Source organism: Pleurodeles waltl, chromosome 2_2, assembly GCF_031143425.1.
Source record: "Pleurodeles waltl isolate 20211129_DDA chromosome 2_2, aPleWal1.hap1.20221129, whole genome shotgun sequence".
In the NCBI taxonomy this organism is placed as follows: Eukaryota; Metazoa; Chordata; class Amphibia; order Caudata; family Salamandridae; genus Pleurodeles; species Pleurodeles waltl.
Genome location: NC_090439.1, coordinates 469,408,670 through 469,428,976, shown reverse-complemented (window position 1 = coordinate 469,428,976; position 20,307 = coordinate 469,408,670). Strand labels below are relative to the sequence as shown.

Genomic DNA, 20,307 nt, shown 5'->3' with positions numbered 1-20,307 from the left:
ATGTGACCCCACACTATGCCACTCTAATACACAACACTCTCTGCCACTCCATTCTACAACACTCTCCTCCCTTCTTTACTATTCCACTCTATGGCACACATGCAACTCTCCTCTACGCCACCAACCTTTGGCCATGCTGAACAGCAGCCACGCTGGTGTACAACATGGCTAAAACACATTGACAAAGCCAATAGCTCTTGCAAAGGTGAGACCTATTGGCTTTGCCAATGCTTGTTTCTAAAGACATCTTGCAATAAATGTGTAAAAATGTGATAAAGTTTCTACAAAATCCAAAAAAGGGTATTTTATTAACATGCAGAAGCATTTCACTTTAGTGCATCAAATTTTATCAGTGCATTGAGAAGAATATTTTGAAAGTGATAGTTTTTAAAAATGAACATAGAAATGTTCATGCCTTCATGCATTCTTGCACCCTGACAACAATGCCAGGAGTGAACTAAGAGGTAAGTCAGTTGTCATGTGGACTTCTCTGGGTTGCCTGGGTTGTTATTATACATGGACATTATATTTATTAATCAAACACAATAGAAGGTTTTGTACAGAGCACATCCTGGACTAAGGTATTTTAAGGTGCTCTTATATGTGATGATGAAGAAAAAAGAGGCAAAGTGAAATCAAAGAATTGCTTGGGACCACACAATTTTGTCAGGTTCTCTGGTCTTGCATTGTCTATTTCATTCCACTTCTAGAATCAATTTACTTCCTTTTTACACTTGACTCTCCCCAAGTAGCGATAGCAAGCAGAGAAAGATTACCCCAGGATGCTGTAGAAACATGGCAATTCAGATTCAGCATAACACTGGATTGTCAAATCTGTGACTCTTCTAGAGACCACAGGATTCTGTGAGAGGGGATAATAACTCCCCTGTTCACTGTCTACACCATGTGCATGCTTCACTTCCCCTATGCCCACCTTACACCCCCACCAAAAACCGACTCCAACTCTGCTGGCATCAGTGAGGCTTTCAGGCACACCACAGATCATACTTTTTGGCCCCCAGGAACATTTTACGAGTGCCCATAGTCTAAAACCTAGTCGGAGGGAGAGAATAGTTGAAAGCCAAGGGCTGCTTTCTGGGCAGGATGAAATGAAGGACCCTCCATCCATCTACCCCTGAATGTGCCTGTAAAAAGTAGAGGATGTTCCCATTCTCGCCTCTGAATGAGAGACCTGCTTGTCACTGATTTCTCACCTACTCCTGTCAGCCCGATCCAAGCTCCCAGAAGTACACACCATAGATTTACTGGTGAAAAGTGCATATGTGCTGCTTAATTATTCAGCTAGTTGGGAAATATATTTCAGGAGTTTCAAAATCAAAGGCAGTCTCTTGTAAGAAAAATTATATATTTTATGAGAAAAGGGTCTTGGACTATTATCATCACATAGGTTCAGGATCACCCCTTGGGATGACAAATATAACTAAGAGTGAACCATACAAATCAATTCACATCGGAAAGTATGCATGATACACTACTAATACCAAAGTGTTTAGATTGTTTGAGTGCTATGGTATTTTATATAGTGTGCTATTTTATCTCTCACTCATAAAACAGGGTAGAGAATAGATCAGTGTAAGGAGATAAGGAGAAAGCAAGTGATGCCTCTCTCCCCAGGCACACTTTCATTCACAAACTACTTGACTGCCAATTCCTTACAGTTATGATCGATGTGTATCATTTTATGATACAACTGCCCTGTGTAACAGCTCTAAGCCTTGTTTTTTGCTTATGTCCCTTTTCATACACACTCATGTGTCATGAACTTGTTTGCTTTTGCACAATAAACTACGTTTTAAGGAATAAACACTTTCAAAGCCAATAGCTCTCACCTTTTAAATTGCGAGTGCTGAACTGTTGTCTTTGCCAATGCTTGTGTGTAAAGTTTTTTTTTTTTTTTAAGTGTGAGAAAAAGCCTGTCAAAATACGGAAGGAAAGTAAACGTCTTATGGTAACTCAAAACTGTACATTGAATTCAATAGTTTCCCAATATTTCAATCTTGATACATTGCAACGTTTATTGCTCCAGCATTTTTACCTCAGGAAACACTGAACAGAATGTAAAAGAGGAAGGAAGTGTCCGAATTTACTTTGCACAAGATTCAGCAGTTTGGTCTTCTTTAGAAGCAGATTTTTGGGCCTCCAGCAGAAGTGTCATGCTAAGTACATCTTCCTGTGTCAGATACTAGCTGGCTGAGTGCAGAAGAAAGAGGGCCCCCAAGTGCCATAAAAGCCTTCGTGCTCCAAAGCATATGTTTTTATGCAATATGTGGAATACATGAGATAAAATTAAAGTCTGCTGTTCAGCCATACCCCAGCAAAAACATCCCTACTGCTGTTGTTTTACAGACACACAGAGGGTGAGGTTGTTGAGCAGGAGAGGAGGGAAAGAACTAGAAAACACATGCACTCTCATTGAATGCTGAATGAAAAAGATAAAAGTGATTCTCTAAATGTGAGCTGGGGAAAGATACAGGTCAGCCAATCAAAGTACTTGTAAAGTGGCTATGCTATGGAGAAGAAGAAACATTGGAAGGCTAAGAATTTTTTTTGAATAAGAAGCAAGGGACAGTGACAACCAATGGTAAGTAATAGCTGACTGCCTGCCCACTGTAAGTTCACAATAGGTCTTTCAAAACCAGACAGCTTGTGCTGTTTGGTAGGTGAGACCTACAAATGGGTCCATCTGAAAGTTAATTATACAGGGAGTTAGTGCTATTGTTAAAGGTGAGTCATCAATGAGTTTTTGTGAAGATAATTCATGTATTTTGAGTGTTGGATTTGCGTAGAAAATGTATTAACAGAGAGAAAAATAATGCACACATTTGAAGGTGCGCCCACCAGAGTGGCCGTCATTGTTCACGAAGTGTACTTATTAATGGCTTATTATTGTGAAATGTTGACCTTATGTTTGATTAATGTAGTAATATGTCATATTAAAGGTTATGTATTATGTATTAGCTTTATTAATTGTAGGCCTTAACTTAGTGAGGTCTTGGCCTAGTTGCATGGCCTCATGTCAAGCTGCATTTCTTATGCGTTTTATAAAATGGATGCTTAAAGAATTAAATTGTGATTTTCCACTGTTCTGGCCATCTTCTCGTAGCTGAAGTTAGTTCTCATGAAAAACCGCTTGCTAGAAGATGCTGTACTTGCTAGTGAAACAATGTTTAATGTAATGTGTGTAAGACTGACCTTCCAAGGAGAAGACAATGGATTCACTGACTGAAGTATAAGCTGCAACAATATTGATAGCTGACAAGCCGAAAGACGAGAGCGGGAGAAAAGGAGCCAATCATCGACACATGAACCATGTAGTAATAAGATTGTAGATTTGTGGTTTTAGTTTCATTGGACTAAGAGTAAACATGCGATTCCCTGCCCAATTAGGATGTGGGAAGTAGTTTTAAGAAATCTAACTTAGCCTGACTGCACCGAGAGGAGGACACCATTTTCCACTACGCTATTAGCTCTATTCTTTTGAACTGTCTAGGGGGGGCATTCTCCCCATTCTTCTTCAGAGTTTACGCCATTAGCTATATTCTTTTGAACTGCTTAGAGAGACTTTGCTTCTTCCGAACTTTGATGCTGAGCCCTGATGTATTGCTGACCGAGCTGATGTCCTATTGACAAAGACTGTCTCAGCTTGCTGAACAATATTGAGGACAGGTACACTGACAAAGTTACTGACTGTTATGTCTATTTGCTTTGTTTCTAGGAACCAACTGCTATTTTGATAGAGCCATAGTTAGATGTCTTTCTAAATTTGTGTTGACTAAATTGTTTTGCATGAAGTCCAAGCATGCTATTCTAATCTGATGTTAATTAGGGTTTCTTACTGATGAAGTTCGCCACATGTACTAACAGTTGATGGCTTCTCTTTGCTGAATCTAAATGTATGTTATATCGTTTGCATAGTTATTCTTGCTATTCATTTGTACTGTAACTTTAGAATGTGTAGTAGCTCAAGCTTTGATTAGATTGTGATTCTTTCGCCGCTTTGGTCAGCCAGTATTGTTTTTGTATGTTTATCATTTGATATTGAGACTAAGTTACGAGACATTAGCATTGTTAGTATAGGGAAATAAACATTCGAATGTTTACAGAAAGGTGTGGTTATTCATGACTGCAAGGTCATGCTGTGTGGAAATTACTGACTCCTACTTGATTATTGATGTTATTGATTGTTGATGTTATTGATCTGTATTGGTACGAGATATATGGTGGGAAAAACTCGAAGCGAAGTCAAAAGGTCCATCGGCCTATTCGCGTCTCCCTTGTAAGTTTATTTAATAAGGTCTGATGCGCTAAAAGAGATGGTAGCAGAGATTGATGGTTTGTCTCCTTAAGAGCCCATCATACAGTCCAGAGATAGGTAGTGGAGTAATTGGTTCCACAGATAGTAAGCGAGGAATAACAGGTGTCACCAGAGATGGTAGTAGGGTAAGGATTAGTCTCCTAGAAAGAGCGAAATAGTTCACAAATTGGGTGAAATTGGTGAAATTTGGGGATTTTCTAGATTCGATGATACAAAGTGGAAAGAAAATATGCCCCTAAGTACTTAAAATTACTTTCCCAGAATCTTGGAGCTTGCCTATGATTGTTTGAGGATGTTCTCAGGGTTCTAGTGACGGTGTGAATGAAGTAGGTTTTGCGCTTGCACAGCTTATGCAAATCGCATGTCAATTGTGATGTTTGTGAGGGTTTAGGGAGTTTGTGTACTCCAAATGAAGTTGTAGAAGGTGTGTGCATACTCCGAAGTGTGAGAGTAGGGACGTCGTCGAGCTTCACATGTGTGTGGCGCTTTGTGCTAAAAAATTGTCCACATGGTTGTTGGTATACAGACCCTGCGTGGTCTTAGACTCCGGTGTATATTGAAAAGTGTATGAGACACTTGGTATTTTTTGTAATGTCTCTGGTTTATTAGGTCAATCGGGCATGGTCGACAAGTCAGAGTGTGAGTCAAAGTGAGTGAAATAATTTTTTTACTAAGATCTGGTGAGTCCTTTGTGCACCAGGACAGACCCACTGATCAGTTGAGAGTAAAATTTGTGGGTCAAATTTTGCTTGCAAATCAGGGAAACTGAGAAAGAAGGAGTAGGTGCTAGAGCAAAATGCCGTCAGTGAAAGGTCTGTAAAGTTTCTGAAGCGATTGTGTTACCTTACCTCTAGTAAACCGACCAATTGGTTTTTGATTTTGTTTAGTGCTTGCAATAATTTTGCATTTGTTTTTTGTGAATCCGAGTTTAGGACGACAAGCCGCAAGACTTTGTCAGTCGCAGTACGTGGGAGTGTGACGTCTTTGGAGCCGCACTGGGATAGGTTGGTCAATTATAAGGATCGCGCACGGATTGGCAGCTGTCTGTGAAGCGCAATTGGTTGAGAAGGTGGGTGAAGAGATTTCTGAGATTTAAAGTAACTTCCTGATTTGATTTAGAATAAAATTAAGGTTGCAAAATGAAGCTTTTCAAAGCTTTAAAGAGTGTTTGAAGGGGAGATATGTACATTACATCGAGCATAGGGGATATTGCACTGCCAGAAGGTACACCAGCTTACATTGTTATAGAAGAGCAAGGTGTTGCGCCATGTCTTCGGTTGAAGCAATGGTGCAATGTGAAAGAGAAGGATGGGAGCTTAGAGGTTCCTGCCCATGGAACATTTAATTTAAGGAGCTTAGAGAATCTGAGGAGGGTGCTGTATGATCTGAAACCCCCTCCGAGACCAGCACAGTTCGAGGCATTAGCAATCTGGGAGTTAGTAACCAGACAGCAACAACGACAGAAATTTGAGACGAGAATGAAAAAGGCAGAAATGCACTAGCGGAGGCTAGATGGGACAATGCTCAGAAATTGTGGAGAGCCGAGACTTTACAGGGAATTAAAATGTTTCCAGTGATTACACAAGACAGCAAGGGAGAAGGAAGGAAAGCTACCAGAACAACAAAAAGGAGCCTTTTCCGAGAGGAAGGAGCGGAGATCAAAGGAGTCTAGAGGATCTTTTACGTTTGAGAAACAGTCAGACTATGATGAGTTTATTTTGCAGTTATTGAGGAATCGCCCCCCCCCACAATACGCAGCATGAGAGAATGGTCTGAGTACCAGTGTAAATCCTTCAGCACCTACACAGGTTAATGAAACAATGAGTCCAGTACAGGCTAATCCGAGTATGACACAGAGCCCAATACAGAGAAGTCTCAATGCACTTATTACTCCAGAAGCACAGAATCAGGTGTTACAGTCGAATGTCCTGAAAATTTACCCTGATGTACCTGTAGTGGAAACTGCCACAAACCTAATAGTGCCAACAGGACAGGTTTTCCCGAAACCGATGTTGATTCAGACTCAGCCAACTCCACTTTTAGTGCCTCAAGTGCAGTCTCAAGCAGTACCAACATACGTGCCGGTAATCGGGACACAGTCAGACAGGTCCATAATTATGAGCCAGAATATGGGAACCATGCACCCACAGACCTTGAGTGTCAGACCAAGCCCAGAGGCTGTATCTGTACCTGTTACCATTGGTCCAGTTTGTCTGCATAAGAGAATACCAGTGCAAGTGGACAGGGAGTCCTGAGTCAGACCTCAATGAGGGGAAGACTCAATGAGAATATTCGAGTAGTCTCTCCTGTGGGAACGACCTTTGATGGACCGAGATCACTGCTTGACCTTAGTCCTTTTGGAGTTCCTCTGGATACTGTCATAGGGTCGGACGTTAATCAGAGTCTGAAATTACTGACACCGCAGACTCCAAATACAGTCGTGCAACAGACACCACATGCCTAGGCCAGCAAAATTTTGTTGCAAGTTTTGACTGCTCAAAAATTGACTGAATGGTTAGACAAGCTGAATACCCTGCAGAGTGCTCCTAGGGGGGAGAGGAGTTCTTGAACTATAGGAGACTAGGAATGGAAGCGGGTGAGCTCTTTGAAGGAAATATGGGTGTGAACAGATTAGAGTCCTACACAGAAGCAGAGTTGAGATATCTGTGCCTTAAAATTATGATGGAAGTGAGCAATGTGCATCCAAAGCTAGCTGACCTGGCCGAAAAGTAAGGCATAGAAATAGAGGAAACGAAGCATTTGAAAAGGAGTTACAGGTTCGATTTTGATACAAAAGACTTTGAACACATGAGATCTGCAGGGATGAAGGCACACCTTAGGGAGTTACTTCAAAGTGTCCAGACATGGGGAGCATTAGACAAATGGGAAGGCAGATGGACAAAGAAAAGGGATAAAAGAAAAAAGGATTCTGTGAAACTGACTGCAAATGTGCTGCAGGGCAAGGATCCAGTGAAAATCTTACCAATGAGAGAGATTCCAGGAGGGAATTTTGTTCATGTCCTTTGGAGCAGAAGTGATATTCTGTCCTTTACAAATGACTATCCAAGGTTGAGGAGAAGCCAGTAGAATGGTACCAGCAGACAGACAGGTCTGTGAAACTTGCAAAGTTCCTGTGGGAAGACTTGGACACTCTATTAGAGATAGTAGTTCCAGCTGATTTGTGGATAGAATGTAAGAGGAGTATAGATTGGCCGACAAAAGAACCAGAGAGAGCTCAGGTTACGGGTGCACCATATTCTGAAGTAATGAAATATTACTACAAAGTAATTGAATTCCTGAAGATGAGAATTTCGCTCAAGAAAACATTGACTGGCAGAGAATAGACATAACAGTTCAGGAAGCCAAAGAGTTGACACATGCTTACTATGAGAGATTGTTGCAGGCGTTTAAGCATTACAGTGGTACAGAGACAATTGAGCCGATGATGCTTCCTCAACAGGTCACAGGTCAGAGGTCTAACCAAAGTAATAACACAGTACACCAATTCCTGCTACACAGTGACTATGGAATAAACGATGATTGAGTGAGCGAGAGTTCGGATGAAGAGAAATGTGTGCTTGCATCATCTTTAGAAGTAGATCAGAAAGGCCATATGTGTAATAGGTCACAAGGTTTCATTCTTGGTTGACACAGAAGCTACACACTCTACAGTGAGGAATCCAGAAGTTCTGAACTTGCCCCTTTCAGGAAAGACAGTCCAGCTTGTAGAAGTGGCAAATCAGTATTTGCCCAACCCAATTACAGAACCAGTTCAGGTTAAGATTGGCAACTTTAAAAGATTGCATTAGTTCGTAGTCTGTGATTCAAGTCCGGTATCCCTACTGGGAAGAGACTTGCTGTGTAAAACGAGGTGCTCGATTACTTGCTCAAATGATGGAATCGAGATACAGACTAAAAGTGATGATGAGGATGACCCAGCTCGAGAGATAGAGTGTGAGGCGATAAATGATGAGTACCACCTGATTCATTTCTTTACAGTGTTCACCGTGAAGGAGCTTCCGCCTGATTTACAGGGAACGGTCAAAGAGAAAGTGTGGGATCTGACAGGGAAAGAAATAGGTCTGATAAAGGGAGGTGAGCCCGTTAAAGTTCCTGTAAAGCCAAACACCATTTTTCCTCATCCCCAGTACCAAATACCACAGGATATCCTTATGAAGGCTGCTTACATAATAGCAGAATTTGTAAAACAAGGGGTCTTGAAAGAAGTATTGTGCAGCCCATGTAATTCACCAATAAAGGGATTGAAAAAGCCCTGTGGGAAAGTTTGAATTGTCCAGGATTTGAGAGAAATAAATGACATTGTGATCAAATGCTGCCCTGTGGTGCCAACTCCTGCTGTGATTTTATTTCAGATTCCATATGATGCTAAATAGTTCACTGTCATAGACTTACCACTAGCCTTCTTTTTCGTGCCTCTTCATGAGGACAGACAATTTCTCTTTTGTTTCAAATTATTGGACAGAGTTTACTGTTGGTGTCGAATTCCTCAAGGGTTTTCAGAGTCGCCTTCCATGTTCAATCAGATCTTGAAGAAGAATTTGGAGTCGTGGGAATTGCCTTTCCAATCGACCTTGGTACAGTACATTGATGACTTGTTGTTTGCGTCCAAAACAAGGGACGAGTGCAAGTATGACACAATTGCCTTACTGAACCATTTGGGAAAGAATGTTCATAAAGTATCTCCACTTAAATTACAATACTGTCAGAGTGAAGTGAAATACTTGGGTCACTAGATTGAGAAAGCAATAAGGAAAATATGCAGAGAAAGGGCCACAGCCATATTGCAGATGAATCCCCCGACCCCACAGAGACAGTTGTCAGGATGTTTCTAGGGATGGTAGGCTACTGTCGCCAATGGATTCCCATCTTTTCAGTCATTTCCAACCCATTGCAGAATCTGACCCATAAAGAAGTCACTGATCCCCTACTGTTAGACCAGGCTTGCATGAAAGTGTTTTCTGAAATGAGAGAGAGAGTCTGTGCAAAGCTCCGGCTTTGAGTATGCCTGACTACACAAAGTCCTTCACGTTTTTTTGTCATTAGCGTGATGAATGTTCTTTGTCTCTCTTGATGCAGGTCCATGGAGGTGTAAACCACTCAGTAGCATATTTTTCAGCTACTTTGGACTCAGTTGCAGCAGCTTTACCAGGCTGTTTGCGTGCAGTTGTAGCAGTTGGACAGTGCCTCGCAAAGTGTGAAGGCGTTGTGATGGGACATCCCCTAACCATAATGGTCCCTCACTCGGTTGAAGTTTTACTTACACACACCAAGACCCAATATCTGACATTTGAAAGATTGACCAGATATGAGGCAAATATTTTGGGGTCACCAAATGTGTCATTGAAAAGATGTACAGTGCTGAATCCGGCAACCTTACTTCCAAATGACAATGTTGAAATTGAAAAGTTGGAAGACATTGGGCATGAATGTCTTGAAGTAACAGATCTGTGCACAAAACCGAGACCTGATATTAGAGACACCAGATTGGAAGAAAATGATCAAATAATCGTTGTTGATGGTTCCTGTCTAAGAGACAATACAGGAGTACTGAGAGCAAAATATGCTGTGTGCACAATTACTGGTAAACTGGAAGCATCCTGGCTCCGAGGAGTAAATTCTGCACAAGTAGTGGAACTGGAAGCCCTTACTAGAGTGTGCCATGTTTCAGCTCAGCTTAAAGTTACCATCTATACGGATAGCCAGTATGGATTTGGAATAGTCCATGACTTTGGCCAATTGTGGTCACAGAGAGGTTTCATGACCTCTTCTGGTTCACCAGTGAGAAATGGTGAGAGAATTAAAGAATTGTTGCATGCCATCCAAATGCCTGAAATGATTGCCGTAGTGAAATGCAGTGCACATCTGAAATCGCAAGATTTTGTGTCAATGGGAAATGGATATGCGGATCGAGTCGCAAGCGGGTATTGTTATCTGAAGAAGATGAGACATGTCCAGGTTTTGCATTGTAAGTAATAGATACATTGGAAGAATCGAAAACATTGTAGAATAATGTTGACAGGGAGGAAAAACGATCATGGAGCAAAATGAAATGTGTACAACAACATGATAAATTGTGGGTTTTAGAAGAGGGTCAATTGGTTTTTGCCAAATAGTCTGTTGTCCCAAATGGTTAGGTACTATCATGGTCAAGCACATGTTGGGAGGGATGCAATGATTCGCACTTTTAAACAGAATCGCTTCAATCCGAGGTTTAGACAAGTTGCTGAAACAGTTTGCCATTGTTGCATCATTTGTCAGCAAATGAACGTGGGAAAAGGGACAGTGGTTAATTTGAGCCACATTCAGCAGAATGCAAGTGGATTTTATAGAGATGCCTGTGGGTGGAGGTTTGAGATATGTGTTGGTGATTGTCTGCATCTTCAGTCATTGGATTGAAGCGTACCCTACACGAAAAAATGACAGCCTCGCAGAAGCGAAATTACTGCTTATGGAACTTATACCACGTTTTGGGTTTCCGATCTCTTTAGAATCAGATTGGGGAAGTCACTTCAAGCATGAAGTAATTAAATTACTGTGTGCAGCACTGAACATTGAGCAGACGTTGCATTGTAGTTACCGCCCTGAAGCATCAGGACTAGTGGAACAGATGAATAGTACCTTGAAATCAAGAATGGCGAAAATAAGTGCGTCCACGAATCTGAAATGGCCTGACGCATTGCTGTTAGTTCTGATGACAATAAGAAACACACCCGACAGGAAGACAGGCTTGGCACCGAATGAAATCCTCATGGGTAGAGCAATGAGGTTGCCAGCGATTCCTGCAAATACCCTTGTGAACATAACAGAAGATACAGGGGGTCATTTGGACCCTGGCGGTACGGGACCGTCAGGGCTAAAACGACGGAAGCACCGCCAACAGGCTGGCGGTGCTTCTAGGCGTATTACGACTGCGGCGGAACCGCCGCGGTCGCACCGCCGGGGCCGGCGGTATTCCACCACTTTTGCCCCGCCGGTATTAATCCGCCTGGGCAGCGCTGCTTGCAGCGCTGCCCAGGGGATTACGAGTCCCCGACCGCCAGCCTTTTTCTGGCGGTTTGCACCACCAGGAAAAGGCTGGCAGAACGGGGAGTCGTGGGGCCCCCTCACAGGGCCCCATGCAGCTTTTTACTGTCTGCGATGTATTGCTGACCAAACAGATGTCCTATTGACGAAGACTGTCACAGTTTGCTGAACCATATTGAGGACAGGTAAACTGACAATGTTACTGATTGTTATGTCTATTAGCTTTTGTTTCTAGGTACCAATCACTATTTTGATAGAGCTATAGTTAGATGTTCTTTCTAAATTTGTGTTGACTAAATTGTTTTGCATGAAGTCCAAACAGGCTATTCTAATCTGATGTTATTTAGGGTTTCTCACTGATGAAGTTTGCCACATGTAATAACAGTTGATGTCTTCTCTTTGCTGAATCTAAATATATGTTATATCGTTTGCACAGTTATTCTTGCTATTAATTTGTACTGTAAGTTTAAAACGTGTAGTAGCTCAAGCTTTGATTAGATTTCGATTCTTTCGCCACTTTGGTCAGCCAGTATTGTTTTTGTATGTTCATCATTTGATATTGAGACTGTTACGTAACATTAACATTGTTAATATAGGGAAATAAACATTCACATTTTTACATAAAAGGTGTGGTTATTGATAACTGCAAGGTCATGGTGTGTAGAAACTACTGACTCCTATTGATTATTGATGTTATTTATCTGTATTGGTATGGGAAATATGGTGGGAAAAACTCGAAGCGCAGTCAAAAGTTCGATCGTCCTATTTGGGTCTCCCTTGTAAGTTTACTTAATAAGGTCTGACGCGCTAACACTACTAGTTTACATATCCAGTGCTTGCTGGTTGATGCATATTTTTACATGCCCTCTTTGTGTGGCAGTCTCCTTTATTTGGGCTTTGCAAGATTTTACAACTTTACCTCTAAAAAAAATAACTATTCTCTTTTCTTGTGAAGAGAGCTAAAAATCTTTCTGAATTTCAATTTTAGTTTTCCTAGCGAAAGTGCAAGAATCTGCACTGAGTAGAAGACATTTTAAATAAACCAATTTTAGCTTAAACCATGAGTGTCAGCATGATATGGGTTGTTATAATATATGTTAAACGTTTGTGTTGTTGTGGGCAATGAGTTGGGAACTCTCTTAGTCCAGATGATTGTTCTTCCTAAATCTGTGCAGCATACGGTAGGGTTTCAAGTTCCCTATCTTCTCTGCCTCGCAGATACACACAGGCCAATAGACCTGTTTCAGGTGGGAGACTCCCGACTTTTGAAACAAAAAAATGGCTTTATTTTGGCTGTCTCACGCATGAAATTGCCTCTGTTTCGATAGAAGTGAATGGGGTAAATGCATTCTCCCGATTATATTTAAAATCTCCTACTTTCATCTTCTAAAATGCTGGCATGTCTGTAGATATTAAACCCATTGCGTGCTTGAGGAAGACTTGAAGGGAAAGTTCTCTTGCGATCCGAATAGTTTTCTCCTAAATGTTCTTGTCAGTAAACGTTAGTACTGTGATATCAGTCTTTGGCTAATTACATAAAGAGTACTATAGTGCACCACCAGCCGCTGCGCTGCGTCCAGTACCCCAGTGGGCCTTCCCACAGAACAATTTTGTGATCAGTATCAGCGAGCTGCTTCCAAAGGCAGCAGCTGTCCGCCATTACAGTGCGAGCATTGTTTTTCTGGAGTTGGGATTGTGTTACTGCTAGCAGCGAGGCAACAAGCACTCTGACAGCTGTCAAGGCCCCGAGGAAACTTCGCGGAAAAGCTATGCTATTTCAAATTGCACAGCTGAAAAGAAAACGAGGGAAAGCACGCAAACCAACCGGAAACAGTTTATGGACAACACTCTTTTCCATGGGAACAAGGAAAACGTTGCATATCCCTCATCGTGTTTTGGTTTTCTTACTGAGCCTGGAACCCGAGCTTAGGTTGCTGACTTGTTTGCGTCTGGCAATGAGTTTGTAAACATGTGCTTTATGTCCACGGCGTAACATAAAATGATGCCCCCCACAATGTGATGACTCCCGTCCTTTAACAGGGCAGATACTATCCAGTACTGAGTTAATTTGAAAGAGAGAGTAGCTGTACTTCTCAAAACTGTTTCAATAAATTTAGTGGGAGGGAGAGTGTGAGAGTACAGCAAGCAGGAACCGTGAGTACCAGCAGCTCTGTATACCCATTTAAAGCACTGGGTAAGGGGGCCCTGAGCCTCCCATATTCCACAGATATTCATTGACTTTGGGCTGAAGAAGGGGCCCCCTTGAAGAGTATGGGGCCCCCAGGGAGTGCTGGTGGCCCTGGTGCGCCACATGGGCTGCAGGGGACTGCTATGCCCTTGATTTTCTTTTATTTCAGGATGGAGAAGGAGCTCCTGCACAGTACGCATGGGGTCAAGCCTCAGCAAAGAGCTGTCATCCTTTAGACTTTCAAGTGACATTCAACTGATTCCTAATGGATGGAAGACACATTCCACCCCTGAAAGCAGGAGCCGCAAGTGAGCAAAGAGATGCACAGCTCCGCAGGGTGGAAGAAGCTTCAAATATTACTTATGCATTCATGAATCACCATGTCTCCCAGAGCTTTAAGTGGGATGATAAAAGCAAGGGGTCACTGAAAGGGACATGGCATAAGAAGCACAACCAGGATTCCTTTCCAAGCGGTGTGCCCTATGTAAACAAGGGTGTAGCTTAAAGCATCTAATCTAAAATCGTGCGCTTGCTATAGTGTGCCACTGACCAGAATGTTGGTGCCTCTCTGTGAGCTTTCTGTTATTAAATCAAGACATGTAACACAATAACAGAGATACAACTAAAATAAGCCAGACCTGTTGGATTTGCCATTGCTTATTAGTAGTATCAGGTAGAAGAGTAACAACAATGATTTTGTTGTGAATAATTAGAATTGAAAACTTTCACTCCTAAAAATATAAGACTGATAAATTAAATATTACTGAGGCCTGTGGAAGGGGTTGTGGTCTTCAGAGTGCCACAATCACTCCCAGCCGTCCCTTCACCCCACTTTCCTCTGTAGTCTTGTACTCCGTTAGACACACTATTTTCCTCCCCACATCTCTTTCCTCTTCAGTGCCCTCTTTTTATTCTCTGCTGCATGTAATGCTTTGCATTTCCTTCATTTTGCCACCACCTGAGGCACACAACACATCCACTCACTCGTAAGCACTGCATTTTACTTTGCTCTGCCAATATTTCAACAGCTATTTACCTTTTTAGATATAAATTCAGTTACCGTTGGCGTACATGGCTATTGCTCTGTGCACTCTCCAGAGAGGCCAAGGGGTGTATGAGGCAAAGGGTTGTATAAGCATATGTTTAGCGCTCACTAACAACCACTGTGAAACTTGCACTGCCCTCAGCTTCAACCCCAGAGCTCTCCATCATAGCCCATTATAAATACCGTCCCACAAACAGGACCTTCAGTCATCTGGAGGTGACTCAGTTCTCAGTAGTCACTATTTAAGAGCAGTGCCGGATTACCAAACAGGCAAAGTAGGCACCGGCCTATGGCCCCCTCTCCTTTTCGGGGCCCCACAACAATGAATCAAAATAATATTGATTGGATCTTGAAAGAAAATTACAATCTATGCTTTCTTAAATTGTTTCCAACAGATAGAAAAAAATGAATCAACTCAAAGAAACAAAACATTTACATTAAAGACTTTTTAGAGAAAATACTGTACTAATATAAGGTACTCATTAACAACTTAAAGTAAATAAACCATAGATATTGTGTTCACATAACAGTTTGTCTATTAGAATCTCATCTTCTGTCAAAAAACTCGGTGCAAACTACGTACGTGTAATGTTTACTTTTGTGTAGTAAAATTGCTTTATTAAAATTGTTGGTTGGTAAAATGAAAAGCGTATTAGAAGATAATTTGCGAGGGGGGTGAAATTTCGACTGCCTAAGGGCCTCCACCGGGTTTAATCTGGCACTGTTCAAGAGTAATTAGCTGCACTAAAATACTTAAAGAAACACAGGGGGTCATTCATAGATTGGTGGGCGGCGGTCGCCGCCCGCCAAGTGGGAACCGCCAGAAGACCGTACCGCGGTCAAAAGACCGCGGCGGTCATTCTGAGTTTCCCGCTGGGCTGGCGGGCGACCGCCAGAATGCCGCCCGCCCGGCCAGCGGGAAACCCCCTTCCACGAGGATGCCGGCTCCGAATGGAGCCGGCGGAGTGGAAGGGGTGCGACGGGTGCAGTTGCACCCGTCGCGATTTTCAGTGTCTGCCACCCAGACACTGAAAATCTATGTGGGGCCCTGTTAGGGGGCCCCACGACACCCGTTCCCGCCAGCCAGGTTCTGGCGGTGAAAACCGCCAGAACCAGGCTGGCGGGAAGGGGGTCGGAATCCCCATGGCAGCGCTGCTTGCAGCGCCACCGTGGAGGATTCCCTGGGGCAGCGGGAAGCCGGCGGGAAACCGCCGGCTTCCCTTTTCTGACCGCGGCTTTACCGCTGCGGTCAGAATGCCCCTGGAAGCACCGCCAGCCTGTTGGCGGTGCTTCCTCCGTCACCTAGGAATGACCCCCACAGTCTGTTGGAAAAAGCAACACTTTTAGGGAATGCAACATTAAGTAAAATGTGAATTATAAAAAGAAAGTAAATCATTGATATAAATTATCATAAGGGTTTTTACAGACATTGTTCGGAAATCAATCCGTGTTTTCCTGTAAAATGAGGTATATTAATATGGTGGCCGACAGGCACCATTTACAAGGTTCATTTTTCGCTTCTGCTGGGTCTGAAACCCTGAGGAAACAGCCCCACTTAAAGACTTGGGGGCACATTTATGAAAAGTGGCGCTGCACCTAGTCCATTGCCACTGTTCTTGCTCCCCCCTAAGGCCACCATGTGTGCGCCATATTTAAAATATGGCACACAAGGGTGGTAGTTAGGGGACTAACATCACAGTTTTTTATGCTAGTCCGGTGCTTTGCAGGATTAGCATAAAAAATGTTGACACTAATCCTGCAAAGCACTCAGATGGCAATTTAAACGAGTGGAGTGCTGAGCAGATGTTAAAAGTGCTGAAAAAAATGACGCAAGGAAATCACTTTGATTTCCTTGAGCCATTTTTTTGCACCCCCCCCCCCCCCCAATGGGGGAACGCGCCTTTTGCATACATAATGCCTGGCGCAGGCATAATGTGGGGCAAAGTGTTACAAAGTGGCACAATGCACGCATTGCGCCACTTTGTAAATATGGCGCAGCATTCTGGGGCTGCTAACGCCACATTAGCGTAAAAAGAATGACGCTAATGTGGCCTTACAATGACGCAGGGCCCTCTTAAATCTGGGCCTTGGTACCTCTAATTTCTTCTCCTGTTCTTCCCATTTCCTCTCCTCTGGCTGATTTAATGACTTCATGAATTCTCAAAAATAAACCTTTTTTTCTAGCTTGCCCTGAAATACTGCTCCGACTTTCCACGGGCAACGTCTTGATGTGCATCTGCCTCAGTCCCATTCCTACCCACTTTCCAGAGGTATCCCTGAGATCATGTATCAGTCTCCGCACCATCATTATCAACATTTTAAAGGCTATGCTTCTTCACAGTGACCACAGATTAGCAAATTGCTTCCTAAAACTGGTAGATACAACTACAAATATTGATTATTCATTACTAAAACCAAACATCATAATGTATTGCCTAGCCTGTTGGTCATGGGACTTACTGTCATCAGGCAGGTGGTTTTCCTGTTCTTCCCGCTCCATCTGTTGACACCAGCCTTCCATGCGATCTTTTTCTGCCTGCAGAAGTTTTAGAAACCAGTGCCCGTCTCTGTGGCACACAGACCTCTGAACGGCCTCCAGTGGATCCTCGGTAATGGAGTCAATCCATGGGTCCGGAGGGGGCAAAATGGAAGGGTCAAAATCTGCGTCAAAGTCATCATCCACTGCGCAGGCGTGATAGTGGTTCCCTGATCCCTGGATGCTAACCGTGGAAGAGCTGCCATCCCGCGAGAGCTGTCTCGACACTTGGCCACAGTATAGATTGTCTCTGTCAAATGAATCCACCGGGCTGGCAAACTGCTCGCGGCGCTCCATGTTTGCTTGCACAGCTGCAGTGACGCTGTTCGATCGCGTCAACCTGCGAAACCTTTGACAAATGAAAAGGAGAAGGTATTGAGAATGGGTTCTGCAGAGAAAGACTTGCAATTATCAATTTATGCCAGAGAAACCATAGAGTTTTTAACTTGAGCAACGAAGAAACAAAGGTGCCTCGATGACAAATAACTGCTAATCAACAATAATGATTCCGTGGTACCAGTGCTTGAAATGGAAAAATAGAAGTGCTGGTACTCTGTATCAGAGTACCTGCTTGATTCTGAGAAGTGCAAGTACTGTCCAATGAAAAGTACTACCTTTTTCTTGAGAAGTGCAGGTACTCAACCGCTCAAAATAAAAAAGTACTGGTAGTTGGGTGGAGACAGTACCGGCCCATTTAAAGCACTGCATCGTACTCAAAACGGCAAGGTTCCAATTAAATTTAATTTACACCTGAATGAGTGAAGCTCATACAGAAAATATGCATTTGACATGGGAACAGTATTACAAGAGGTCAGATCACAGGCTGAGTATTTGAGAAGCAAACCTGGCTAAGGTCTTAGGACAAAGAAACACAAAAAAGTAGACTCATCCTGATGCTGCACTGTTACTTGTAAACCAGTTCCACCATTGCTGACTGGGGTCTTCAGTAAAGAACTTCCTGTTAGAGTTTCAAAGCAAAGGGAACGAGGCCAGAAAGTAGGTTGGCTCTATTCAGATACAAATGAACAAACAAGCATTTGCAATGCAATGGGCCTCGCGTTTGCTAGAGATAGAGCTATTAGTGTTGTAAATTCCTAACTGGACTTTTCTTGCCACATAAGTTGAAAGTGAAAAGTAAAATGGTTGACATAATCAAGTCAATTCAAAGCACCACTGCCGCCATGAGCATGAACGGGAAGGAGAGACAGAAAAGGAAAAAGAAGTTGGCTCGCAGTCAAACATACGGGCAAATGTGCAATTAACAGGATCGGTCCCAAAGGCGGTAAGAAAACTGCCCCAAGGCTGGACAAACGTAAAGCATTCACCAATGTCATCAAAGGATTTTTGAAAGTCAAACCCATGAACGAGTGATTGTGGTTAAAAGCCCACATAGATACCAACATGTCAGAAAAGCAGTGCTTGCGCGCTGCTATGCTCAGCCTGAAAAGCAAACAAGTATGCTCAAACTACAGTGGAGAAAAACACATAATCAAGATGATAAAAAAGTAACACTGAGACAATACAGAAACTCTAAGGTACCTTTTAAAATAGCCAATAAAACTCACTTTTCCAACAGTTTCAAGTGCTACCAACTCAACCACAGAATTACACAAATGAATCTATGAATTTCAACAACCAGACTGGATGCACAGCCACACCAATCGCTCCAAAAAACTCTGCAAATCAATTGCTGGGGAGTTGTGTAAACAAAATAAAACTCCTGAAGCCTACTCCTGAACGAAAACAGACACTAGTAACATAACACTATCAATTAGGACAGATCACGACCAATACAACATTTACTCAAAACTATGTATAGCCATCCATATAAGAACAAATGACCTAATTAGGCAAATCAGTAGCATTGGCTACCACACTGACCCTTGTACACCATACATACTCAAGGCTGCTTCTACAACTATGCTGGTCATAATGAGACATTCAGAATTATGATTACCAGGAGAAGTATCGAGCAAGCTAACAGCATCTTATATTAGTTCAATCCTGAAAAAGCAATGAATGGACTCAGAGATTCAATAAAATACAGATCTGTATTTAAATCATAATTTATAGATAAACTTATTTTAATAACAGCATTCATCCAGCTGTCAAAATTCAGATAGAAAAACCTATTTCTTTATGACCAACAGATAGGATTCAGACCAGGAAGAGGCACTGAATCAGCACTTCTCGCTATTTTAGATGATCTCAAGAACACTAAGGATTCTGACAGTCTCTCTACCACTACCAGTGAACCACTCAGCAGTTTCTGACACTGCAAACCACCAACTATTTCTTAAAGGACCAAACTAAACAATACAAGGCAGCGTAGCAAACTAGAAACAGTACTAACCCAAGGAAAGTACACAGAATGAGTAACTACCTCTGTTGCTATCATTACCATTCATACACTAAGTAGGAACAATAGCTGCTACTTTTCATTTTGATCCACGCCTGACTCTACAGCCTAAACTAATAAACCCCTTAAAATATTTTACTACAGCTATGCCAGTGGCACCCAGATTACACTTAAATAGGAAAAACAATCCAAACAAGGGACACCCGGACAGATTACCAGAATGTCATAAGGCCATTGATACTTGGATGCTTAAAATCATCTCACACTAAGTCTATATAAAAGCGAGAAACAACTACTTGTGGATTATAGAAACACTGTGGCGGTCATTCTGACCGCGGCGGTCGCCGCCCGCCAAGCGGTTCCTGCCGAAAGACCGCACCGCGGTCAAAAGACCGCGGCGGTCATTCCGGCTTTCCCGCTGGGCCGGCGGGCGACCGCCAGAAGACCGCCGGCCGGCCCAGCGGGACAGCCCCTTCAACAATGAAGCCGGCTCGGATCGAGCCGGGGAGTTGAAGGGGTGCGACTGGTGCAGTGGCACCCGTCGTGATTTTCACTGTCTGCTAAGCAGACAGTGAAAATCTTTGTGGGGCCCTGTTAGGGGGCCCCTGCATTGCCCATGCCAGTGGCATGGGCAGTGCAGGGGCCCCCAGGGGCCCCACGGCACCCGTTCCCGCCATCCTGGTTCCGGTGGTGGACACCGCCAGAAACAGGCTGGCGGTAAGGGGGTCGGAATCCCCATGGCGGTGCTGCAAGCAGCGCCGCCATGGCTGGTTCCCTGGGCCAGCGGGAAACCGGCGGG

At 43.0% G+C, this 20,307-nt stretch overlaps 1 protein-coding gene across 11 annotated transcripts in view; it reads right to left on the bottom strand.

Moving 5' to 3' along the window:
* DLGAP1 (DLG associated protein 1) overlaps positions 1 to 20,307 on the bottom strand; it is a 2,415,981-nt gene that overhangs the window by 119,986 nt on the left and 2,275,688 nt on the right. For all 11 annotated transcript variants that reach the window (XM_069219941.1, XM_069219948.1, XM_069219940.1 and 8 more), the window contains one exon: positions 17,074 to 17,498. In XM_069219941.1, the coding sequence (XP_069076042.1) occupies positions 17,074 to 17,498 (425 nt within the window). The remainder of the gene's footprint in view (positions 1 to 17,073; positions 17,499 to 20,307) is intronic.